Below are 24,765 nucleotides of genomic sequence, written 5' to 3'. Positions count from 1 at the left end.
TCCCAGGCATGCTGAACTCTTAATAGGATTACTTCCCTTAAGTCAGGATGAAAAGATTACTTTATTAAGCCCCTGTATTTCTGAGTTAGGAGACTGAAAGTCAGGTTTAATGGTTAAATGCCGAGCCTAGCTCTCTGTTGAGATCTCTGCTGGCATCTTCCGGTACTGTAGATGGAAACGATATGTATCTTTGAGCAAACACTTTCTCAAAGTTCCTTCATATTCCCCCTGAGGGATTACATAGCTGCCAAGTTGGGTTGGTGTGAAGCCTGGCAAAGTGCTTCCAAATAAAGCCAGCTCTGCTTTGTGGCTTTCTTACTGTACCTGTCTCTTGGCAGCAATGCCTCCCTGGACTTTGTCAGTTATTATGTAATATGAACCCTCAAACACTGGAAAGATCTGGTTCTGAGGAGTGTGACAGTCAGTCCTGCTGAGTCCACACTTGCCTCTTTGACCGTGATTCTGGGTATCTGACACCAAGGAGACTGCTGATTTTTTGTGTGGGGAGAAGGAATTGATGAAGCATCGATGTTCAGAGGGCGGGTATTTAGGCAGTCATTTGTTCTTTTCTTCTTGCCCGTCCTCTAACAGTTGTTCGGGGTTTTTAGAATTTGAGAATTTTCAAATCAAACTTTATTGATTCCTCATTATTCTACCTATTTCTTTGTGCTAATGTACTGCAAAGCAATACAATAATTATAGCAGATCTTGGTTGGAGGAGTGTTCATCTCTGTGAGCTTGTTTTTCAGCGCCTTCTTTTATAGCATTGGACTCCCTTAATGGAGGCAGTGGTCTCGGTAAATTGCTTACATCTCTCCCCCAACTCACCCCCCAAAAAACCTTTTAGATTATATTTTTTAAAGCATCACTTTGACTTTGAGCTCTCATTATCCCGTTCCTTGCCTCTAAACTTAACCTCCTGCTCTGGTCTCCCTCCCTGCTCAGAATGAGTTTGCTTCCTGTCATTTCTGCTGGAGTCTGAGGCGGCCTTTGGGATAGTGCAGGGGTGGTGCAAATTTACATCAGTACAAAAGCATAGTGACTTATCTATAGAATAACTTATTTGATATTCTTGGGAGTCTATGAGGGAAAGAAATAGGTGTTCCTACTGTATCTTCAAATTTTTTTGAAATTATTGAAGATGGGCTGTTCAATAAGATTTGACAATATACTGTCTCTGAATATTTAACTAGGAAATTCTAGATTTTATACTCTCAGATATTTCATTTTTGAATTAGAATAACGGGGAAGAAGAAACTATCGACAGTATTTAGAAGAAATACTCAGTAATGGCCTCAAACATGGCTTTCTTCTCAGTGCTTACTACAAAGAAAGAGTTTAGACTTGTGAATTACACTGCATGTAAAGTGTTGAATAGGAATGAGTTATTGATAAATGCTGGTTTCCTTAAAGAAACTCAGAAGGTCCGTGGGCACATTTTGCTCCTGAAAGGTTGACTTGAATTTACTCTTGATGTCTCCTTTTCTGAAAATTCAGTAAAACACATGATCACAGCAGGAGTTTAACCTGTATTTTTGGAAGTTTGTGATTATATGTTAGTAAATAAATGGCATTTATGCAGTCTTACAGGGATAAAAATTTTTTTTTAATCCTCAAAGATTTTTTTTCTCCGTTTTTTTTTTCTTTTTTGGGGGGGAATTTTATTACAGTCAAGATAATCTTCCATGAATGGCCACCAAATCTCTGTAAATTTTCCCACATGCTTAAGAATAAATCTAGGTATATACTGGTAACTGTTTGGATACTGTAAGAACTTAAAATGCCCAAGGATCCCAGGTTACTAGACAGAAATAATTGCTTAGTGATATGAGCAAATAGTAATCATCAGGGTTACAATGCTTTATGAATATAATTGTGTGAAAATGTAAAATTTCACAATTGTGTGAAAAATGTAACTGGGTAGAGCTTACTTCCTTCAAGGCATAGAGTCTACATTTATTAAACTAAACTAGTGGTTACATTTTTATCCTTGAATGGCAGAATACTATCCATATGCCTACTATAAATTCTTAGTCTGGATGAGAAACTTTTTATTCCCATTTTACAAGTAGGAAAATTGAATAAAGTTACTGAAAGCTCCTAGAAAAATCCATGCGTTAATTGTGAAAGGGAGCTCTGTTTCTTACTTTTGATTTTTACCATGTCCCTTATTGTATGCAAAGATTTCAATACATTTAAAAAAACAAATTATATTAGCTTTCAATAAACTTCTATTTTTAAGCAGATACTAGACAGAAACTTAAGAAAAGCTCTAAACTGGTACTTTTCCTTTCAAGTTCCATCAGTGGCTTCTCCCCTTCCCACTCTCATCCTACCCCTTGTTGAGAATAAAACTTGTTATTTTGTTTGATAATATATAAATAAATAATCACTTAAGAGGTCAGAGGATCCTGGGATGAAATGTAAAATGTGACAGAACAATCTAGCTATATTAAAAATGTATGAAACAACCTCAATGAAGGGAGTAGAGGAAAAAGATACTGACCTAAGTAACTTTGGAAATGAGTTGAATCTGTAAGGCTAAAGGCAAAAGGAACTGTACATAAATACTGTACTGTAGTTGATAGAGTTGTTTCCCATGGGGGTACAGGTTAACAATCCTGGTACCACTGTACGTGTATCCTGGAATTGAGCAATTTAGTAAATGGATGCAGATGATGGGAGCCAGGTTTCTCACTGTTGAAGAGGGAGATTACAGATGAGCAAGGGGAGGAGGCTAGAATGATCCATGTGGAAATGGATTAGAATTGGAGACATCACTGTGAACTCATGTTTAGCATACTATAGATACAGATGGTTGCATATAGAAATAATTATAGATATGGATGTTTACAAGTGATAGCATACACACATATATTTCCTTGTTTGTCAGCTGAGTGGGTTTAGAAGCAGTGAGTGTACCCTAGCGCCCAGATCTTGGTTTCTGATATATTCTCCAGTAAAGGAACCAGGGCTTCTTGGGGAAATGGCTGGGACTGGGGCAGGCAACATGCAAGGTGAAGCTGGAGCATCTATAGTGCCGGAAAATAAGGAAATGCTCAAACAGCAGCAACAAGAACCTGGAATTACGTGTGTCTGTCAAAGTCCAAGGAGCCATCTGAAAGAACTCCTAATAACTCAAACTGAGCAACAAAATAAAATAGTTTTGGATGATAACCCAAAATATAAAATAAATATCCATGAGTCCATACTAATATAAAACAGTGATTGACTTAAATAAACAAATAGAGGAGGATGGCCAAATCCATGGTGCAAAAGATGTCCAAGTTATATAGATACTCTGCCCTTAACGTGGTAGAGCATAACTCCTCACTCCTTAAGTGTGAGCTATTCATAGTGACTTCCTTCCAAAGAGGACAGGATGGAAAGGAGGAAAAAGTAAATTTTCATTGGAGAAACCTGACAAACGTGACCTTGGCAAGGAGATCAAAGTTAGCATCAACAGTGATGAGTCACATTGATAGTATGAACCCTTGCTATGGTGTGATGAAAATGGCATCTTTGTGATCTTCTTCCCCAAAACCCATAACGCCAGTCTAACCAAGAGAAAAACATGAGATAAATCAGACTTTCAACAAAATACCTGACCAGTACTCCTCAAAACTCTCAAGGCCAACATAAAGTCTTCAGAAACTGTCACAGTCAAGAGAAGCCTAAGGATGATGATTAAAATTAATGTAGTATCCTGGAATAGAAAAGGGACTTTATAGAAAAACTAAGGAAATCTGAGTAGTTTAGTTAATATCTAGACTTTAGTTAATAATAATGTGTCAACTGTGACAAATATACTAATGTAAATTGTAGGGCAGACTGGGTATGGAATATATGGGGACTCTGTGTTTTATCTTTGTACTTTTAAAAATAAATCTAAAACTGATAAAATAAAAAACTCATTAAAGAATAAACTTCAAATCTGAAAAAAAATCATCATCTTTCCATCCTCAAATTCCTCTTTCATAAGAGCTCTCGTCCCATTTTTACCAAGTAGCATGTTCTCTGGTCAAGAACTGAAAATGTATTTGCAGCTGCAAAAGAGTATTTCTTTCAATCATTGTCAGTCATTTCTTCTTCTTCATTGTTATTCTAGTTCTAAAATGAAATAGCTGGAAATATAAAAACTACATTTTCTTACTTTGTTTTAGCCATTGTGGGGTTCTGGCTTCTCTTGAACCTAAATGCTCTTTCTTGCCTCCATCATTCAGATACTGGATTTTAGGTGACCTTTAAAAATGACTGATGAAATAACCACATACATAACAATATGATACATGCTTCTTGGAAAAGATGTTTACTTTTGTGTGGTGTGTGAGTATGTGTGCCCTTTAAAAATATTTTGATGAGACCTGGAACAGTCAAGAATGTGTAACAGTGTTCTTGCTAAGCTAGACAGGAAGAGGCCTTAATATCTTTTTGATTCTAAAGCCTCAACATACTTAAGAAAAAAAATCTTTAAAAAAATGGAAATCTTTATTCAAAGTTTATGTACTTTCTGCATTTTCCTGCCTTTTTTTCCATTCCAGTGAATAAAATGATATTTAAAACCAAAGCATTTTTTTCTGGTAACCATTCCTTTTTCCCTTTGGATCATTATAATAGTTGTGGAACCAGCCAAGTGGTCTAGGAGATCTTGCTTAAGCTAATGACATCACTGAACATGAGTTGAATGGAGGGGAAATTCAGTTAAACATAGGAAATTTATTTTAAAAACTATAATTATTTGGGTTATTGTTAAACATAGCTGACTAGGAAAATACATTATAACTTAAAGTGATATTAAAATTTAAAATTTCCTAGATCACTATGATGTTTCTTTGTTTTAGACAAAGCCAGAATGATGTTGGCAAAATACTAAGGAGGGAATGACTTTTTAAAATTATATTGTTCAGCTGTTGGACCAAGGACGATGTAGACCTTTGGAGTATTTTTAGTTTGATATCAAAACCAGATGTTAAAACGTGTCCCCCCACCACACACACACACACAAACACGAAAATAGTTTCATTGTTTTGTATCTTTCTATTAAGTTTTAAAATTAAAAGAATGAGCAGAAGATATTTTAGAAGAGATTTCAGGTCTAAAATGAACATTTCTGTAATTAATACCTTTCCCCCCCCCCCTACTTGCATCAAGAAACCAATGTAAAATTCATGAGAACTGAAGGGGAAATACCCATTAATTCTGTAATATCATTGTATAACTGCAAAGGAGGAATTGATAATCCCAAACATGAAAATGTTTGGAAGTGTTCTTTTTCAGGTTCCTTATCCCCTTGCGGCACTGTCTAGATGGATCTCTATTTCTCAGAATCCCAGTTGAGTCTTGGGAGAAAAGGCAATGATGGACTCTCTTAATTTAAACAAGTAACAAAAATGACCAACCAAACAACAACAAAAAAAACATGAATCACCGAACATAACAGAAAATAACAAATCAAAATGACCTATAACCAAAAGCATGGAGTGTTGAAAAGAATCTAAAAAGTGAGAGCCAAGAGAACTGAGTACTCAGAGCTGGGCTGCCAACTAGCTGTGTGACTTCAGATAAGTCATTTTACATCTCTGGAGCTTAATTTCCTCGTGTGTAAAATGAGAAAATTCCATGAGAGGATCTCCAAATGTTTTCCATACATGAAATCCTATACTCACAAGGGACTTCCAGATGAAAAGTACTATCTTTGCCTGTACAAACAGCTTGCTTATTTTGCACCCAAAACACCTCTGTTAAAGAAGAGGTGACTTTCTGACTCAAAGCCACTTTCAGTCCAGTCCATTTTGACCATACACACAATCTATCCAAGTCAAAGCAGCATTCTCCTTGGACTTGCCGTATATGTTCATTATGATGGGTGAGTCACAGTTTTGGTGACTGTGCCATGAAGAAGAATGATAATAAAGAAGGGGTGTGTGTGAGAATGTGTGTGTGTGTGTGTGTGTGTGTGTGTGTGTATAGGGGTGAGAGTTGTGGTTGACACTTCCTGTTTTAGTAGTCTGCTCTTGGTTTTTGTGTAACAAGAAAGCAAGAGGGTTGCTTACCTACAATGGAAATTGTAACTTAGGTTTAATGAGACCATGGAGCCATAAAAAAGATCGGGTGCAGGAAGGAGTACAGATGGAAGGGAATTAGAGGAGGCCTGAAGACTTTGTAACTCTGGGGAGTTTATAAAAGAATCTGACCCACTGAGCTGTCACATCTGTGGCCCCCTGGCTTCCAGTGACCAGATCAGTGTGGGAAAACATCCCATCAAGCCACACCCACAGCAACAGGGGGCTCATCACCTCCTACTGGAGTCTGTGGAAGCAGCCCTCTCCCCAGTTGTTGATCTGTGATAATCAAGTCTCTGAAAATGGGTGATTTTTATAGAAAGTGGTGAAACTTGAAACATTTTTTTTAAACTAAAAATAACCTCCTTTTACTCCAACTGCAAAAAGACATGCATATAGTAAACTGAAAATAAAGAAAATATATGGTTTGAATCTATTCCCTACAAGTTTTATAGATGGCTTTAAAAATGGCTCCTCCTAAAAAGACAAGCAAACATGTTAGTTTAGTTGATGTCTTAGTCGATTTGGGCTGCTATAACAAAATACTGCAGAGCGAATGGTTTATAAACAAGAGAAAATTATTTCTCACAGTTCCGGAGGCTAGAAGTCGGAAATCAGGGTGCCAGCATCGTTAGGTCCTGGTTAAGGCCCTCTTTTGTGTTGCAGACTGCCGACTTCTGGCTGCGGCCTCATACGGTGGAAGGGGCTAGGAAGCTCGGTCTGGCCTCTTTTATAAAGGCATTAATCTCATTCATGAGGGTTGTGCCCTTATGACCTAAGCACCTCCCAAAGACCCCACCTCCTAATACCATCACTTTGGGCATCAAGATTTCACATATGAATTAGGACGGACACATTCAGACCATAGCAGCGTAGTGTATCTTATCCTCATTTGACTGCTCCGCATACACACAAACATGTAACAAGAAGCTGAAGTAATTGTTACTCTGACAGGTTCTTCCCCAATTTAGAAGTTCTTTAACGGCAACAAGCCGTGGGCCTGCCTGTGACCCCCATCTTACCCTGTTTTCTTTCTGATTTTCAGTGGCCTCCTCCCATTCCCACAACTCCTGTGCAGTTAGTCTGGGCTCTCCAGGGGGGTCTTCCATGCGGGTGGGTATCCCAGGGCATGTAGAACGAGCCCTGGTGAAAGAGAGTTTTCCTTTTCATGTTGGAAGGAATTGTTCAGTTGGGAAATAATGAAGTTATAAACATCAGAATTGCAGGCTGGCGCCTAAACATCTATCCCGTAAGCATTTTAGCAACATGGCCGAGGTGCAAGGCTGTGCATGTTGAATAAACACAGCTGCATTTCTTTTGGTGATTACACATCCAGATAACTGCAGAGCATGTTTATAAATGCACATAGATTTTCCTCCCCTCTTGGGACACAGGGGTGGGGGGAGGGAGGGGTGGGGAATGTGTGTGTGATAGGAGTCACCACGTAGAGAGTATGATTTTCAGGAGAGTATGACTCCATGAAGACCTTATGTCGACCAGTTCTCCACTTTCTGTCGGATGCCCAAAATTCCACCACTAGACCTTTATCCAGGGGTTAAAGCTTTCATCCCTGTTAAAATGTAGTTACTTAACTTTAGATTGTTTTAGACATTTGCACCATGATGTGTGACATGCATAAGAATATCAGATTGTGAAAGCTGAAAAAGCCATCCGTTATGAAGTCACTGGCACTCGGTTTAGGTGTGTTGAGGAGGGAGGAGGGAAGCTGCAGCTGAGAAAGAAGAAAAGGCCAAGAAGGGAGTAGACTGGGAACATGAAGGGAATCTACATTTTCAAGAAATTTTGCCTAGGATTGTTTTCCTATTTATGAAAACATTCCAATAAGGACGTGATTCAGTCTTATATCAGACAAGGGTATATTTATGGGTGTGGCTTTTAGATAGATGACTTGATCTATACTTTCAGAGTTATAGCTCTGGAGACCAAGTGGAAAGCTAGAAAGAAAACATATAGACTTTGGCAGAAAGGATGCCCCAGACATATAAAGAGGAGAGGGAAAGAGACTTGTGGGGACAATGGGAGGATTGGAGGTGAGAGCTTCCTGGGGTCTGGCCAGGCAACTAATCCCCTTGGTTGGGAGACTTCAGGCGCCAATGCAAAGAGAGCCTTCAAGAGGATGACAGGGGATCAGGACAAAACTCTAGAACAGAATATCTAGAACTAGGCTGTTTAGAGGGGGGAAATAATAGAGAACTGGGGAGGAAATGATGGTGATAACAAGCTTTTTTAAATCCAGTCAATGGAAGGATTCCCTCCCCACCTCCCTATTTGTGTACGATACCCAGACTCAAATCTGCCTGCAACATCAATACTTACTACTTCATAAAATCACCATTTCTAAATTTTTGAGATAGGTCTAATTTCAGACACTCAGTCCCATTGTTGGACACTATACTGTTTGGGGTTAGGAAATTGAGGTCTCTGTGTCCATACAAGTGTCCTTTGCCATATGGTGTGTAAAGCCCTTTCTACACAAATTAAACAGGTAGGAACTTTCCTTCTGCCTTGTCCCTTCCTGTGACCTGCTTGGCACCCTTAGTTTCTTCTCTCGTTTAATAGCTTCACGATCCATCTTAGCTCTTGAGGCAGAAACCTGGGAAAATTCTGTTATCTATTGCTGCATACCAAATGACCTCAAAACTAAACAGCTTAAAAGAACAAAACTTAAACACAGTTTCTGAGAGTCAGGAATCCAGGAGCAGCTGAACTGGGTTGTTCTGGCTCAGGATCTCTTACAGTGTAGCAGTCAGCCGTCTGCCGGGGCCACAGACATCTCAAGGCTTGGCTGGAGCTGGAAGATCCTCTTCCAAACTCACGTGCAAGGTTGTTGACAGGCCTCAGATCCTCACTGACTGTGGGCCACAGGCCTTCGTTCCTACCACATGGGCTCCTGCATAGACTGCCTGAGTGTCCTCATGACATGGCACCCCCCGCCCTGCCCTGAGGAAGTGAGGAGACACAGAGGAAAACCCCAAAAACAAAAGCCATAGATTTCTAAATAATCTGATCTCAGAAGTGACATCACTTCTGCCATAGCCATCGGTCACACAGGCCAACCTGATACAGTGTGGGAGGGGACTACACAGGGGTGTGAGTACCAGGGACAGGGGTCGTTGGGGTCCATCTTGGAAGTTGGTTACCTCAGAGAGGCCTTCTGTTCCTTCTCCTTCTCCTTCAGCAAATCACTATGTCTTTCTGATTCTTCCTCTGCAGTGTTTCTCACAGATGACCTCATCTCAAATCTGATTGTTTCTTCTGGAAAGAGGTATGGAGGCTGATGGAGGAAGCCTTGGGGACCACATACCCAAGGGCACACGTGGAACGCATAATAATATACCAGCGTGACCTCCAACCCAAGCTTATCGGAAGAAGGAGAGCAAACATCTGGGCAAGCCAGTCTTTTGGGGAGGATTTGCTCCCTGTGCAGGGAAGGGAAGACCTGTAGCACCAGAGTCACCCGAGGGAAATGCGGTGCTGCGTGCAAAAGCGAGAGAGCACAGATACTTTCAGACTTGGCCTAAGTACCCTAGGACTTAGGACCGTAATATGGGGTCAGCTTCCCCTGTGCATGAGGCAGAGAAAGTCTTAGGCGATCTCTAGGCAAGGGCCTCCCACTTCCCTGTGAGCATCACAAATAGGTTTATCTCCACAAGTGTGCTTAGATTGGAAGTGGATTCCTAAAGCTCATGAGCTGAGCAAAATTGTGGGGTCCATTCTGCTTCAGTGAGAAAGAAAGCCTTGATTCTCAATGGCTGCCATTGTCAGAGGAAGAGGAGTTATACCTGCCATTTGGCCAGTGGCAATATACTCCATTTCCACTGACGATACGTTTCGTCTTGGGATCCTTCCCTAAGATGGGCCTTTTGGGAAAAAACAGGTGGAATTTTCAGAACTTGAGCTGCTAAAGCATCCCCCCACCAGGCAAACACAACCAGCAGCCCCGCCTAGGAGGAGGTGGCTTTAGGCGACTTTGTCATTAGGTTCTCAAACAACCTGAAGCTGGGCAGTTAACTAAGGCTAAGTCAATTAACCAAGGATCCAAGGGGACCAGGGTGGGAGCTCAGCACTCACTGAAACCGATGGGGGATTCTGGGCCTTCCATGAAAATTTGCCTTTGTTCTTGTGTCTACGTTTCTGGGACGCAATCATAGGTTTACAGACCAGAACAGACAATAGAAGTCACATACCTGCCCCCCATCCCCATTTTGCATGTGACTCAGAGAGGTCAAGGGACTTTTCCATAGCCATTTAATGAGTTGGTAACCCAGCCAGGACTAAAGTCTTCTGAATTTCTAATCTTCTTTCCCTGCCTCATGTCAATTCTATGAGTTATCACAGCATATACACTTCTAGGAGGTAGACTGCCTGTTTGCTCTAAGGTCCATTTTCTGCTCTTATTATGATCTTCTCTGAATGACAAGGAACCTCATTTCTCAGGCTGCCTTGTCTTCTGGCTTCCTGTCAGGTTTGGCCAACGTGGGGCATTGATGGAACATTTGAGAGTTGGTGAGATACAAGGTATTTCCTCCCCTCTTTCTGCTTCTTTTGGCATCTCCATCAATGACTGAGTCTCCCTGGTCCCAGCATCCATTGGACATTCCCCACTGTGACTCTGGCTTCTGTCAAATGACCCTGTAACACCCAGTAACAGTAGTTCCTCCAACCTGTGGAGTCACAGCTCCTTACCACTGTGTCTAATCTCTGAGTTGCCTCACTCTTCCCTGTTTGGCTTCTCAGCACTTCTATTACTTGTATGACCAATTCCCTATATAAAATAACCTCTGTTTATTAAGACCTAGACTGGTTTCTTTTTTCCTTCCTGGACCCTGACTGATGGAGTGGGGCCATCATTCTATGTGTTCTTGCTCATTGTAAGAACACAATAAATGTTCAGTCATAACAATGTTAACTAAAAAGGAAAACCAGTTTATGCGAGAGAGGTAGTGCTCTGCTCTATTATTTACTCTATAAATCAAGCTGATTAAAACTATATCATATTTGCCATAACTCCTGAAAAGCAAAAAGTAGAAACATTTTCCTAAGACATCTTGCTGAGGGTCAGTCTGTACCTTCTCCTCTGTGGTGTTAAAAGAATAGATTTCTTGGATCTCATAGATTTTTTTCCATTTCTGTCTGTGACTTAATCATGGAAGGGATCGTTCTTGGTATGTGTGGGTTTGTGTTTTTTAACTGTAGCATAATGAGCCCTAATGTCATGCCGTTGGTTTCCTACACTTGCTTTGGTAACAACTCTGCACTTGGGCTTCCCGTCACAAGCCTGGTTGTTGTGACCTACAGTCCTGTTGATATGCCAACCCCTGTTCTTGGCCTCCACACAAGGATTCCCACAAGGGTTCCATCTGAGATGGTGGTTTCCAAGATTGGGGGTAACTGTCCGCCAGCAATGGATTTGAGACCACCAGCTTGTTTTTCTAAGTATTAATATCTCAGTGATCGCTAAACATACTTTCTTTTCCAGAATATTTTCCAAAAATTTTTAAGAATGTCTCTAAAACTTTTTTCTTTCGAAGGCCTAAGGGCCTAAAGGGAGGGGCAAGGTTAGTGTAAACTTTAACTTGGCAGACTAGTATTTAAAACTTTATCCAAAAAAATATTTTTCCCCTTAAAAAAACTAACAAACAAACAAAAAACCCTCTTTACATGTTTAAGTAATTCATTTGGGAGAAATTACCACTCAGCTATTCACACAGCCCTTGGCAGTTTCAGTTCAAGATGCTCTGAAACCAGTCAACTACAAAGTCTCAGATATTTTCTCTTTGAAAGCTCAACTTAACCTTCGCTACCATGGTGGTGAGAAAAGTGACAACTCATTTTAAAGATTCTCCCCCTTTGTTTCTTTGTCTTTCTTCTGCAGGCCATGTGTTTATACTATGGGATCGCCCATAAACAACAGGGCCCTTTTTCCATGCCAGGAGCCACCCGTTGCCATGTCAACATGGCAGGCTACAGTTCGAGCAGCTGCATCTTTTGTTGTTTTAATGAGTGGGGAAAATTCTGCCAAGCCAACACAGCTTCGGGAAGGTACTGTACATGTGTTCTGTGCTTCTTTATGTATTGCACACATGCTGGACCCAGCAACCCAATACATGGTGTTTTTCTCCACTTTAAAAGAGCTCCTTTATTAGCTGGGTTGGACTGAACATACAATAAAACATCCTGTCGGAGAAAACAGCCCGGGATGGGGAGAGGCACTTGGGAGCCTAGGCATGGCATGTGGGGCTCTTCATGCCAGAGTTATCAATTCCTAGATTATTAAGGCAGTTGCTTTCAGCTGATGGTTTGTGGGCCGTAAGTGGGTGGTCTTGGTTGAAGACTTTCTGGGCAGGCAAGTGTGTCATGGAAACACCATTACAGTAGAGTTATCTGTGGTTTGGTCATGGAGCCTGTACAGGGTTATTCATTGTGCTGAGCGATAGTGCTCCTGTTGGCTGGCCCACGGGAGTCGTCCTAGTATTGCATCTGTTCTGTACACTATTTGGCCGTGAAGTTTTGTTTTGGTTTTTTTAATTAATTAATTAATTAATTTTATTTTTGGCTGCGTTGGGTCCTCGTTGCTGCACGTGGGCTTTCTTTTAGTTGCAGTGAGCAGGGACTACTCTTCGTTGCAGCGCGCGGGCTTCTCATTGCGGTGGCTTCTCTTGTTGCAGAACACGGGCTCTAGGCACAAGGGCTTCAGTAGCTGTGGAGCACAGGCTCAGTAGTTGTGGCAAGCAGGCTCTAGAGTGCAGGCTTCAGTAGTTGTGGCCCCCTGGCTTAGTTGCTCCGCGGCATGTGGGATCTTCCCGGACCGGGGATCAAACCCGTGTTCCCTGCACTGACAGGTGGATTCTTAACCACTGCGCCACCAGGGAAGCCCTGGACATGAAGTTTTGAACCAAAGGTGTGTAAGAAAGATGGAAGGCAAGTGCTAATGCATCATCAAGGTTTTGTCTGCGAATTTCTTGCTTATTGCAATAATTAACACTTTCAGTTGAGATCCAGGGCATGTTGATGCCAGGTAAAATTTTTGTAATTGTAATATTTCTTTATTTAAAATATAGTGTCTCCTTCCACTACTTATTATAGAGACTTATACAAAAAAGTAAAAGTAATAAAATTAAATAATTTTAAACAAAATGGTTGCTAACATTTTGTTGCATTTCCCTCCGGTATTTAAAATCTCTCTATAGGGACTTCCCTGGTGGTGCAGTGGTTAAGAATCCACCTGCCAATGCAGGGGACATGGGTTTGAGCCCTGGTCCGGGAAGATCCCACATGCCGAGGAGCAACTAAGCCCATACTCCACAACTACTGAGCCTGTGCTCTAGAGCTCGCGAGCCACAAGTACTGAGCCCGCTTGCCACAACTACTGAAGCCCATGCGCCTAGAGCCCGTGCTCCGCAACAAGAGAAGCCACTGCAATGAGAAGCCCGTGCACCGCAACGAAGAGCAGCCCCCACTCGCCTCAACTAGGCCCAGGCACCAGCAACGAAGATCCAACGCGGCCAAAAATAAATAAATAAATAAATTTATAAAAAAAAAGAAAAAACATCTCTCTCTATAGTACATATTATCATTTAAAAATTGTCATCATAGCATATAACAGTTTTGTATTCTACTTTTTTCACTTATATCTTGCTTGTCTTTCAGGTCATTAAGTATTTTTCAAGTTGATAATTTTAATGTCTGCATAATATTTTATTGTATGAATATATCAGATTTTACTTACCATTTCCATATTATTAGACATTTTTATTGTTTCCAAGGTTTTTTCTTATTATAAATAAAGTTGCATTAAATTCCTGGGGAGATAGTTTGTATAAAATTAGAATTACTGAGTCAAAAGTTTTGAACCTGTTTAAGGCTGTTGGTACATATCTCAAGTTGTTTTTCAGAAAGGTTGTACCAGTTTACATATCCATCAGTAGTTATGAAGGTCTCCTTTTCCTTGGAGTTTCACCCATCTGATAGGCAAGAGAAGGCCTCTCTTTAATTTGGATTACTTCAATTATCAATGAGGTTTCATACATCCTTATATGTTTCTTAACTGTTTTCATTTCCTATTTGTTAATTTCCTTTGCTCATTTTTATATTGAGGTGTTAGTGAGGTTTCCAGAAGTTTGTTTTGTCTTCTAATTTGATTGGATCTTTAAAAAATAAAGATACTGGAACTTCCAGGTTAGTGAACACATGGAGATGTGGGGAGAACTGTGTACCTGGAGAGGGCATGGAAGTTCCGTGCTCCTTCTCACGTACCTTGCCCTGTGCATCTCTTCCATCTGGCTGTTCCTGAGTTGACTGTCCACTCGTCATCAAACCCAGCAGAAAAGTATGCAGGTCTGTTTCTTCGGGCCTTCATTTCCTGTGGAGGCTCCCGTGTCACATAAACCTTACATTACATAAATCTGTAAGCTAGTCTCCTGTTTAAAAAATATATAAAATAAAATAGAGATATTAATCTCTTATATTTGTGAAAAGTATTTTTCTCAGTTTTTAGTATACCTTTTAATTTTATATAATATTTCTAATCTATAGGAGATTTTAATTTTTATGTAATCAAATATGTTAGGTTTCTCTTGGGAAGTCTTTCTTTGCTCTATGATTCAACTGTTTTGTTCTAATATTTTTATTTAATATTTATTTATTTATTTATTTTTGTAATTTCACTCTTTAATCTGTTTGTAGTTTATTCTGGTCAGGGTTGTGAAATGAGGACTAAACATTTTTGTCTTCGAATAGGAAACCAGTTATCCAAGATCATTTATTGAATCTTTTCTGATTTGTGATGTCTTCTTCATAAAAAAACTAGATTTACACATGTAATAAAGTCTTCAATGAATGTTTACTTGATTCTCAAAGTCAAAACAAAACAAATCATACATTTTAAAATTTCATTTTTAAAAATAAGTCACGTTTACATGGTTCATTTACAAATGAGCAAAGGACAAAAAAATTTACAATAAGTCTCCTTTTTACTCCTAATTCCCAGCTACCCAGTAACCCTTCCCCAAGGCAACCAAGGTCACCAGTTTCCTTTGTATAGTATATTTTTTCCTCTTTTGTTGCACGAATCATAACATGCTATACACTTTTTTGTATTGTGCTTCCCTCTTTAGAATAAGTTTATCTTATAGATAATTTCATATCTGACCATGAAGAGCTTCCTCAATATTTTTATGACTATAGAGTATTCCATAAATGGATGTTTCACAATTTAGTTAACCAATAGCTCTTGACTTCATTCTATATCAAATAAAGAATTTAATGGGCATTTACTTCTATCAACTTCCCTCACCCACATTCTCCAGTTTTAATAAATACAGTTTGGGATTTGTGACTCACATTATCTCTATATTTTGTTTTTTGTATTATATCTTCTTTTCTAGGAATTACAATTGTTGTTTTACATTTTCATCCAGTTTCAAATTATATTTTTATATTTGCAATAAGTATTTAGACTTTCTTTACTCTTGATCTCTTAAGTCTGAGTCATCTCCTAGTCAGCTGGGAAATGGCTTCAGTATTTTATTTTCTCCTTCCTAGAAGGATGGGTATGTGGTATATTTTCTGAGCCCTCCCATTTTTAGGAGCCCTCCCATTTCTGAGCCTTCCCATTTTTAGCCCTCCCATTTTTGAGCTTTTTGTTGTGTTTACTTATTTATTTATTTATTTATTTATTTATTTATGGCTGTGTTGGGTCTTTGTTTCTGCACGAGGGCTCTCTCCAGTTGCGGCAAGCGGGGGCCACTCTTCATCGCGGTGCGCAGGCCTCTCACCATCGCGGCCTCTCTTGCTGCGGAGCACAGGCTCCAGACGTGCAGGCTCAGCAGTTGTGGCTCACGGGCCCAGTTGCTCCGCGACATGTGGGATCCTCCCAGACCAGGGCTCGAACCCGCGTCCCCAGCACTGGCAGGCAGACCCTCAACCACTGCACCACCAGGGAAACCCTGTTGTGTTTACTTATGAACAATCCTTGGCTAGGTATTAAATTCTTACTTCTTTTCCCTCTTAAACAACTGTAAATGTTTTCATTACCATATCTTACTTAGTATTTCAGAGGAGAACTCTGATATGATTTTAAAATTCTTTGAAAGTAGTCTGATTTTTCTGCCTACAGGCTCATAGAATTTAAAAAATTTATTTATGTAATTCAAAACTTTCTAGAATGGAGCTGGTTGTGGGTACCTTGGTTTTTAATCAACTTAATTACAGTATAATTTATGTATAATGAAATGCACACAGTTCGTCTTGTTCAATGGTGTTTGACAAAAAAATGCATCCATGTAATTAATCAACACCCCTATGAAGATGTAGAACATTTCTATTACCCTAGAAGTTCCCTTGTGCCTTTGCCATCCCTCCTTAAGTGAGTCTTCCCTAACCCCACTCCAGTCAACCACTGATCTGATTTCCATATCTATAGATTAGTTTTACCTCTCCTAAACATTCATATAAATGGCATCATTCATGTGTACTCTTTTGTGTCTGGCTTCTTTTGCTCAGCATGAGACGTACCCATATTGTTGTGGATATCAATAGTTTATTCTTTTTAAAAAAGTTGATGAATAGTAATCCATTATGTGAGTAAACTAGTTTGTTTATCCACTCATCTACTGATGGACATTTGAATTTTGAGGGGGCATTACAAAAAATATTCTGTGAACATTCATGTGTAAGCCTTTTTGTGGACAAAGGTTTTAATTTCTCTTGGGTAAATACCTAAGAGTGGAATTGCTGGGTCAGAGAAGTTAACTTTGTATCTGGCAAACTATTTCCAAAGTGATTCAGTCATTTTATATTCCACCAGCAGTGTATGAGAGTCCAGTAGCTGTGCATCCTTGCAAACACTTGATGTTGTCAGTCCTTTTAATTTTAGCCCTCCAACTGGGGTGAAATACTATCTTGTGGTTTTAATTTGCATTTCTCTGATAACTAATGATGGTGAGCAACTTTCATGCCCTTATTGTACGTTCTTATGTCTGCCTTTGAAAAGTGTCTCTTCAAGTCATTTGCCCATTTATTTAATATGGTTTTTTTGGTTGTTTTATTGTTAGACTGTAAGAATACTTTATATACTCTAGATTCTAGCCTTTTGCCAGATATGTGTCACAAATATATTCTCCCCGACTGTATGGCTTGCCTTTTCATTTTTTATTTACACTTTATACCACTGAGTTTCCATGGAGACATTTTATTCTTTAGTAATTCCATTATAGATTGTTATTGTAACAACCCTTGCAATTCTTCCTTATCTTTTTTGTTACTTTGTTGTCTTTTGATCTCAATCTGTTACACCGTTTCAGCCTGTTGTCCTCTCATGGCTTTTTACCATTTTTTCATAGAAGTTATATCTTCTTGTATCATAATGGGAATGCCAGTTTTCTAAACTTGTTTTGGTTTCTGTAGTAAATTCATTTCCGAGGCTTGTTCTTCCTCTGAGTCCTTAGAACAATGTTTTCTTTTACCTTTATCCTGCAGTATTTTTTCCTGTCCTGCTCATGGCTTTCCTCTCTGGTGTGTCTCAACAGACGGGATAAAGTCTGAGGATTTCCCTTAGCTCCATTCACTGTCCACTTGTGTGCTGCCTGAAATCCCCTCTCTGTTCAACAGGTGAAAGGTTACTGAGGCACACAGCTCCTCTATCCAGGTTTTGGTGTCTCGTGAATTGTCCGGTGAAGTTCTTCGGGACTCACACAGCATCTTTTTTACCCTCCTTGCTTGTTTCCCTGACACGCTGAATTGACTGAGTAAATGAAACACTGCAGTCTCAAGCAGGCACTGATACCTGGACTCCTCCAGCCTCCATTTCTGGTTCACTTGTGGTGATAACTACATTTCCCAAGATGCAATGTGGCTCTCCCTACCCCCACCTCACCAAGCCTACATACTTTCTCATTCATGGTTTGGTCCTGCAGTTCAGATGTTAAAGCTTGTGTTTGGCAGTGTTTCTCAAACTTGAGCATTGCTTTTCTTGTCAGGGGGAAAAAACCTCATGATTCACCAGGGTTGACTGAAGTTATTTGTATTAGAATGATATCTTTAAAACTATAAATGTATGCTTATTTACAAAAACAGGCAGTAGACTGGATTTGGCCAGGGGGCTGGATCATCCAGATATAAATAAATCCTGCCAAACAATTTTGTATTCCTATACTCTTACACATCTAAAACACCAAAAAAAGTCTAAATTAAATGCAGACCAAACCACTAAATCAATGAAATTCAAATGGACAACTTCAGTTTATTGTAAAAGATTATTATTTTCCTGAAATGAAGCTGCCCCTTACAATATGAATGTGGTGCTGACAGCTCCATGAAGGTTCTCTTGAGGTCGTTGTGCCTGTTCTACCCTGAGCCACATGATGATCTTATTCTCCACCACTTTTCTTCCATATGCTGTGAAGCTTTTGCTTACACAGCATGCCGTGATGTCATTTAGCCTTTACTCCCCAAAAGCATCATTCTTATGTTCTTTTCTCATTATCTCTCAATAATTAAAGCAGTGCTACATGTCCCTGTGCAATCATAGACACTACTGCAGATGTGAACTCTGAAATTGTTTGTCAGGACTCATTTGTATCTGGATAATCCAGCCCTTTGGCCAAATCCAGTCTACTGCCTGTTTTTGTAAATAAAGTTTTATTGAAATACAACCATTGTCTATGGCTGATTTGGTGCTGCAATGGCAGAGTTAAACAGTTGCAACAAGGACTGCATAGCCTGCAAAGGCTAAAATATTTACTAACTAGCCCTTTACAGAAAAAAGTCTTCTGATCCTTTCAACATCTGTCTGTTTACCTATCTATTTGAAGATTACCATCAAAAATTAAAACAAGAATTGACTTTAACATTTTCATGGAAAATGTTCATACCTCCAACAGTGTATCTGTGGATTTTTTTCCTGAATTTCCAATTCAGGGCATAGTTATAATAAAGTAGATGCTAATTGGGATTTGCTTATATACAACTTTATATGATACCACAGAGCAGACTTTACCAATTCAAACTGAGAGAGGATAGAGCCACACCAGAAGAAAGAACTTTATGCTTAATACTGCACGCCTCCTGCAGCCCACAGCTGGGGTTTATCAGAGGACAATCAGGCAAGCGTATTAACAATGCTCTTTGCCAGGCCCAAAATGGCTGTTCTGAGGATGGAATAATATCTCCAAATGTGTCTGCACTCCTTAGAGAAAAAGGGTATGTGGATACAAGATGCTACTACTTCCTTTCCAAGTCATGTTTTCTAGACTGGTAGATTGGTCTCATAGGACCTCCACTCTGTTGTGCACAATGCCCTTTAAAACGAGGAGCTATCATTGAAAACATGAGCAGCAAAACCCAACCCGCAAGTCACAGTTTCCATCACAGTGACACGTCAACCTGATTAGTACATTTGCCAGGCACCAGCTGATTTCCTGAAAGAAGAAAAGCACCTGGGAGCAGCATAATGTAATGAGGCAGATAATAGCGACAGAGATGATAACAACCCTTGGGCAGGGGACGGAAATCAGACGACGGACCTCCGAGTTCTCACTACATGAGGGAAATCATTCCTCCTGGCTATTTTTAAGAAGAAGGCTAATGGTTTAGACGGTAGTGTGATGACCATCATAAGAATCTTAGTAGCTGAGAAATCACTATCCTTTTTCTTAATAAGGCTAAGTCAAGGCCATAGATTTAGATTGACTTATTTAGCTCCTTTATTATATAACTTCCCCAGCATCATGTCATTTGGGCAGACAGAAATGTTAGCCTGTGTGTTATTGTCGGCCTATATTCCCTGGCAAAATGTAGCTAAATTATTAAGCACAGAGACCCAATGTCCAGTACAGTGTTTTGTATATAGTAGGTGCTCAATACCTATTTGTTGAATAAATGTGTTCTCTGTAATCAGACAGAAGTAATAGGTTCATGGAAGAAGCATTTAAAATCACTACTGATAGTAACAAAAGTGATTTCAGGGTCATTCCTTTAGTTTTGCTTCTGATTAGAGTTTATGCCTTTTCTCCAGGCTCAGTATATTTTAAAAGGAAAAAATTGGTGTAGTACATTCTTATTTCCCCCAGTTTGGTAATTTTGTTGTTGTTGTTTAATTTTGTTTTATTTTCACGGAGTCTAATTTAGTATCTACTTCCTAGAAAATTAAAACATTACACTTATGTTTTTCATGGGAAGCCTCAAGTAAATGAACAAGACTGACTAATTTAAGCTCCTTCCAAATGTAGGAGAAAAAGCATATGAACAAGTGAAAGGTGTTAAAAACTATTTGTGCCCTTGCTTAGGATCTGATTTCATTTTTCTATGCAAAAGTACGAGACTGTAGACATTACCTCATCCTGGGCAAAATGCTACTCTCTGGCCTGCCCAATTGACCAGCTCCCTGACATTCTCTCTCTTGATTTCGTGTGGGAAATTCCAGGGAAAAGCCAAGATTTCAGGGTTCAGACCCTCCTGTGTGCAATTGAAAGCCAACTTTTCTTTCCTCTTGATGGCTCAAAATGAGCACTACTACTATTTAGACTGCTTCCACAGTATGAGACCAGGAATTACGTATAAGGAAATGGTAAATTAAAAGACATTAGGAATGGTTATGATTAAGTGTTTTCACAAAGAAAGAATGCAAAGTAGAGAGAGTTCCTTGTTTCTTGAACTGAGGAAACTTTATTCTGGGCTAGTATACATACATGTGTTTCAAGGGGTAGGAGTACAGAGTGAATGCATCTTTTCTCTTTAGAAAGCTACTGTTGATTGAGGACTGTTCTGCTCTGTTACATCCCTCATAAGGTCTCACATAATGCCTTGCACTTTCCAAATCTTTGTCAGTTCATTCTTTTGTTTGTGATTCGCTTTTTGTCTAGTTCTTGCTTGCCCTCCTAGCATTGCACTTACCATATTTGGCAAATGGGGAAGTCATCGTGCTTTCTTTTGGATAATGATGATTCCGGCAGGCATGTGTATACCCATTCTTGTTGCTATGGATTTTTTTTTAAATTTATTTTTGGCTGTGTTGGGTCTTAGCTGCTGCGTACGGGCTTTCTCTAGTAGTGGCAAGCGGGGGCTACTCTTCGTTGCAGTGCGCGGGCTTCTCATTGCGGTGGCTTCTCATTGCGGAGTACGTGCGGGCTCTAGGCGCGTGGGCTTGAGTAGTTGCGGCATGTGGGCTCAGTAGTTGTGGCTCACGGGCTGTAGAGCACAGGCTCAGTAGTTGTGGTGCACGGGCTTAGTTGCTCCACGTCATGTGGGATCTCCCCAGACCAGGGCTTGAACCCGTGTCCCCTGCATTGGCAGGTGGATTCTCAACCACTGAGCCACCAGGGAAGGCCCCTGGATTTTTGTTTTAGGCTTGACATTCATGAGTTTTCTCAAGTGAGTAAAGTAGTAAAGCACACTTGTGACCATCTGGCACAGAATGATTTGGTGTCCAGTTTGCTGATCCACTTTGTATTTAAGTTTAAGGGGAACTAGGTTATCCACAGCGTAGGCCAGAGTGCAGGTGAGACTTGGCATAACAAGCCTGGTGAAATGTATTCCTTTAGGTATTCCATCAGCCATGAGGGAAAACCTCAAAACCTGTGGAGGTGCTTGTGTTCTGGGTTCAGTAGGTGGTCTTCTACCTGGTTCACGGGAATGATGTTGAAGGTCATTCTCTCCTGGGTCTCCTGTGCCACAAGCAGTACCATGTTGCCAGGAAAGGAAACCTGAAGCCTTGCCGGGTGGCATCAGTGCCTGAGAAGTGGTGGCATGATCTGGCACATGGCCCTGGTCAGGCAGTGCTGGTGCATACCAGCCCAGGGCGTCTTACTGTCTCCTTTGTTCTGGTGCCAGTTCTCGCCCTTGAGCAACAGTGGGAAAGGACTAACAAAAGACAGTCATGCCATGGGTATTCAGGAGGGTGGTACTAGCTCATAAAACCAGAACGTGTAGACTCAGCATCTAAAAAGTAGTGAAAGAAAAAAGCTGGGGTTTGCTGAAAGCCCCAAGCACTAGAGAAAGAAGCCAAAAGAGGAAGAGCAACCCAAACTGGGAGCTTTACCTACCTTGTTATGTATCTATTACATTTATTATAATAAACATATAAAAATATATAATAAAAACATTATATATAGTGTGTCTATATACACTTATAAATTCATATTCCTATATATACATGCTCTTATATATACCATCAAGCATTTTAAAGTTGTAATACAAAGATGTTCCAAAATAATGAAATAGCTTGACATATGGACTAGTTTGGGCAGGAAGTTCTGAAATTAAGAATAGTGGCTAGAGAAAGAAACAAGCTTGAGGTAGGAAAGAAGCAGGCACTACAGAAGAATTGAGTAAAGAAATATATGTAAATAAAAGCATGTATCAATTTGGTGTTTCCAATTGCTTCATGCTGTTTGTCTAACCTACGGAAGAGTTTAAAAGACAAAGTGGATGCTTTAAATAGGGAGAATTTAAGTGCCTGTTTTAATTTTCAGTTAAACAATAACTCTTTAAAAACAGAAATTTTGTGAGATGCTTAACTTTGCAAAGATAAATCATCTGCTTTTGCCTCTGTGGAAGCAGAGTGTTTGTGTGTGGTGTGGCTGTGCCTTTAGTGTGAGTTGAGTGAGTATGTCCAAGACTCCCCTAAGAATAGTACAATGATGTTCCATAAATTTTGTATTTAGTTTACTATTAGCAGGCATGATCGATGTGTAGAAATAACTACGGTATCTTGATTTTTTTTTCCTTAATTTTCTTTTCTTTTTGTAAGAACAGTTTCCTCAGATAATTAGCAAAGTTTTTCACAGGTTTAGCATAAAAAGTTCTCTCTCCTCCCATGAACGGAATACTCCATCATGTTCTTCCTTTTTTCCTCTCCACTTTTCCTCCCCTGAAAGACAGAATCTTCAAGACAATTCATAAGACAGTTTTTAAGAGTAGTATATGAAGAAAATAATTAAGGTAATTGTTTTAACACTCTCTAGTTATAAGGATTTTCAAAACTTACAATTTGAAAAATTACCCATCTCAAATTCTTATCGTACTTGCAAAACACACAATCATCTTTAAGGAAAATTTCAGTCCTGTTTTGAAGATGAAAATGTCTATTTGGATCTTGTAGCAGCTGCTAGCACGATTATAAGAACAATATTTGTTTAATCTGTCTTACTAGTGAGACAATTGAAGTATAAGAATTTTCTCTCCTAAACACGTTCCAATTAGAGTAGGTGGCGTAGAGGCTTTCAGGAACTTTCTGAGGAGGCCCAGAAGGGAGGCGAACTGGCTCAAGCCTGCACAGTTAGGGAGCGCCTCTTCCTCTGGGCCCCTTCCTACCGCCCCTCTCCCCGCGCGTCTTGCTAATGAATCCTGGCCTGGCCGTGAAATCATCTGCAGAGGAAAAACTCTGGGTTAATTCAAGCACAGCATGTTCTCTTTGCTTTGCAGCTGGTGTAGCAAGGGAGTCTAGGGCAAGTGGATTGAATCAAAAAGGAAAATGAAGGCATTCACTGTCTATTTCATCGAGGATGGCTCATTTAAAGTAAACACCATTTAAATAGTCTCCAAATGGCCCATTCTATATGAAGTCATACAGGATGCCCCCTTTGGGCTGTCATTCTCCTTTAAATGGATCGCTTTGTGTGCACAGTGTTTTAATGCCATTCAACCTTAAACCCCATATGTGGGCCTCATCGGGCCACAGGCTTCAGTGCACATGTGGCAGCCATACCTTCGACATTCTTAGTCTCTGCCTCCAGAAAGTCAGCCCAAGCAACAGGGGGAGGCAGCTGTAAAGATGACAGCAGTTAACATTTCTTCAGCACTTACTATGTGCCAATTACTATGCCTAGAGATTTCTATCAATATATATGTTATCTAACTTAATCCTCCTCACATAATGCTGTGAGGTAGAGACTGTGATTATTCCCTTGTTATAGATGAGGAAACTGATGCATGGAGAGATTAAGCAATGTGCCCAGACTGGTGAGTGTGGATCAGGGAATTGAACCCTTGCAATCAGATTCCAGAGCTGGAACTCAGTCAGTGGATATATTCAAGAGAAATAAACTCTCGTCAATTCTCCTTGCAAGGTCGATTTATCCCAAACAATAGATAATGCAGAAATTATTTCTCTTCGTCTTTGGAATGCATGCTCTGCTTTCTGGGGGCAGTATTCCCACCTTGTTATTTGCATTTTTTTGCAGTCTGGTTTGAGGTGAGGTCAGGTATTCCCTGAGCAGCTACCTCCCTGTAGCAGTGGGCTGTCTTCATGCAAGATTGGACTCAGCGGAATAATCCGTGAACAGACAACCCAAAAGAGACTTTGCTACCAAATGAGGATACTAGACAGGCCCTCATAGTAATGAACTAGCAAGAGCCTCCCCAGAGCCCTGGAAGCATTCAGTTGTCGCAGCACTGGCTCCAGATTTACCCAGGGTCAGGCAAGAAGCCCACTGGACTGGACCTTTGAGAAGCTTCTGAGAAGAGTCCAGCTAGGGTCTTTGGGAAGTGGGTTCCTGGCCAGTTCTTATGTGGCCCAGCCTAGTGATGATCTGCCCCTATTTGACTTGCTTGGTAGCCTAGAAAACTTTTTTACTTTAAAAGCCTGAAGTATGAAACAGTTTCTTCCATATGAGCTCCACTAAGTAGAGAAATCTAAAAAAATAAAAAGTCTTGAGGGCTGTATAGGAGAAAATCATTTAGAATA

The 24,765-nt window shown here is 40.0% G+C and overlaps 1 protein-coding gene across 10 annotated transcripts in view; it reads left to right on the top strand.

The window, feature by feature from the left end:
• Positions 1–24,765, top strand: part of AOPEP (aminopeptidase O (putative)) — a 370,314-nt gene that overhangs the window by 60,089 nt on the left and 285,460 nt on the right. For all 10 annotated transcript variants that reach the window (XR_009008562.1, XM_057547855.1, XM_057547852.1 and 7 more), the window contains exon 3: positions 11,959–12,125. Coding sequence is in view for 9 of the 10 variants with exons in the window: in XM_057547855.1 (XP_057403838.1) it covers positions 11,959–12,125 (167 nt within the window). In the remaining variant the exon portion in view is untranslated. The remainder of the gene's footprint in view (positions 1–11,958; positions 12,126–24,765) is intronic.

The sequence above is a fragment of the Balaenoptera acutorostrata genome, chromosome 6 (assembly GCF_949987535.1).
Source record: "Balaenoptera acutorostrata chromosome 6, mBalAcu1.1, whole genome shotgun sequence".
NCBI lineage: Eukaryota > Metazoa > Chordata > Mammalia > Artiodactyla > Balaenopteridae > Balaenoptera > Balaenoptera acutorostrata.
Note: the sequence above shows the minus strand (reverse complement) of the source record. Positions and strands in the feature narration are given on the sequence as shown.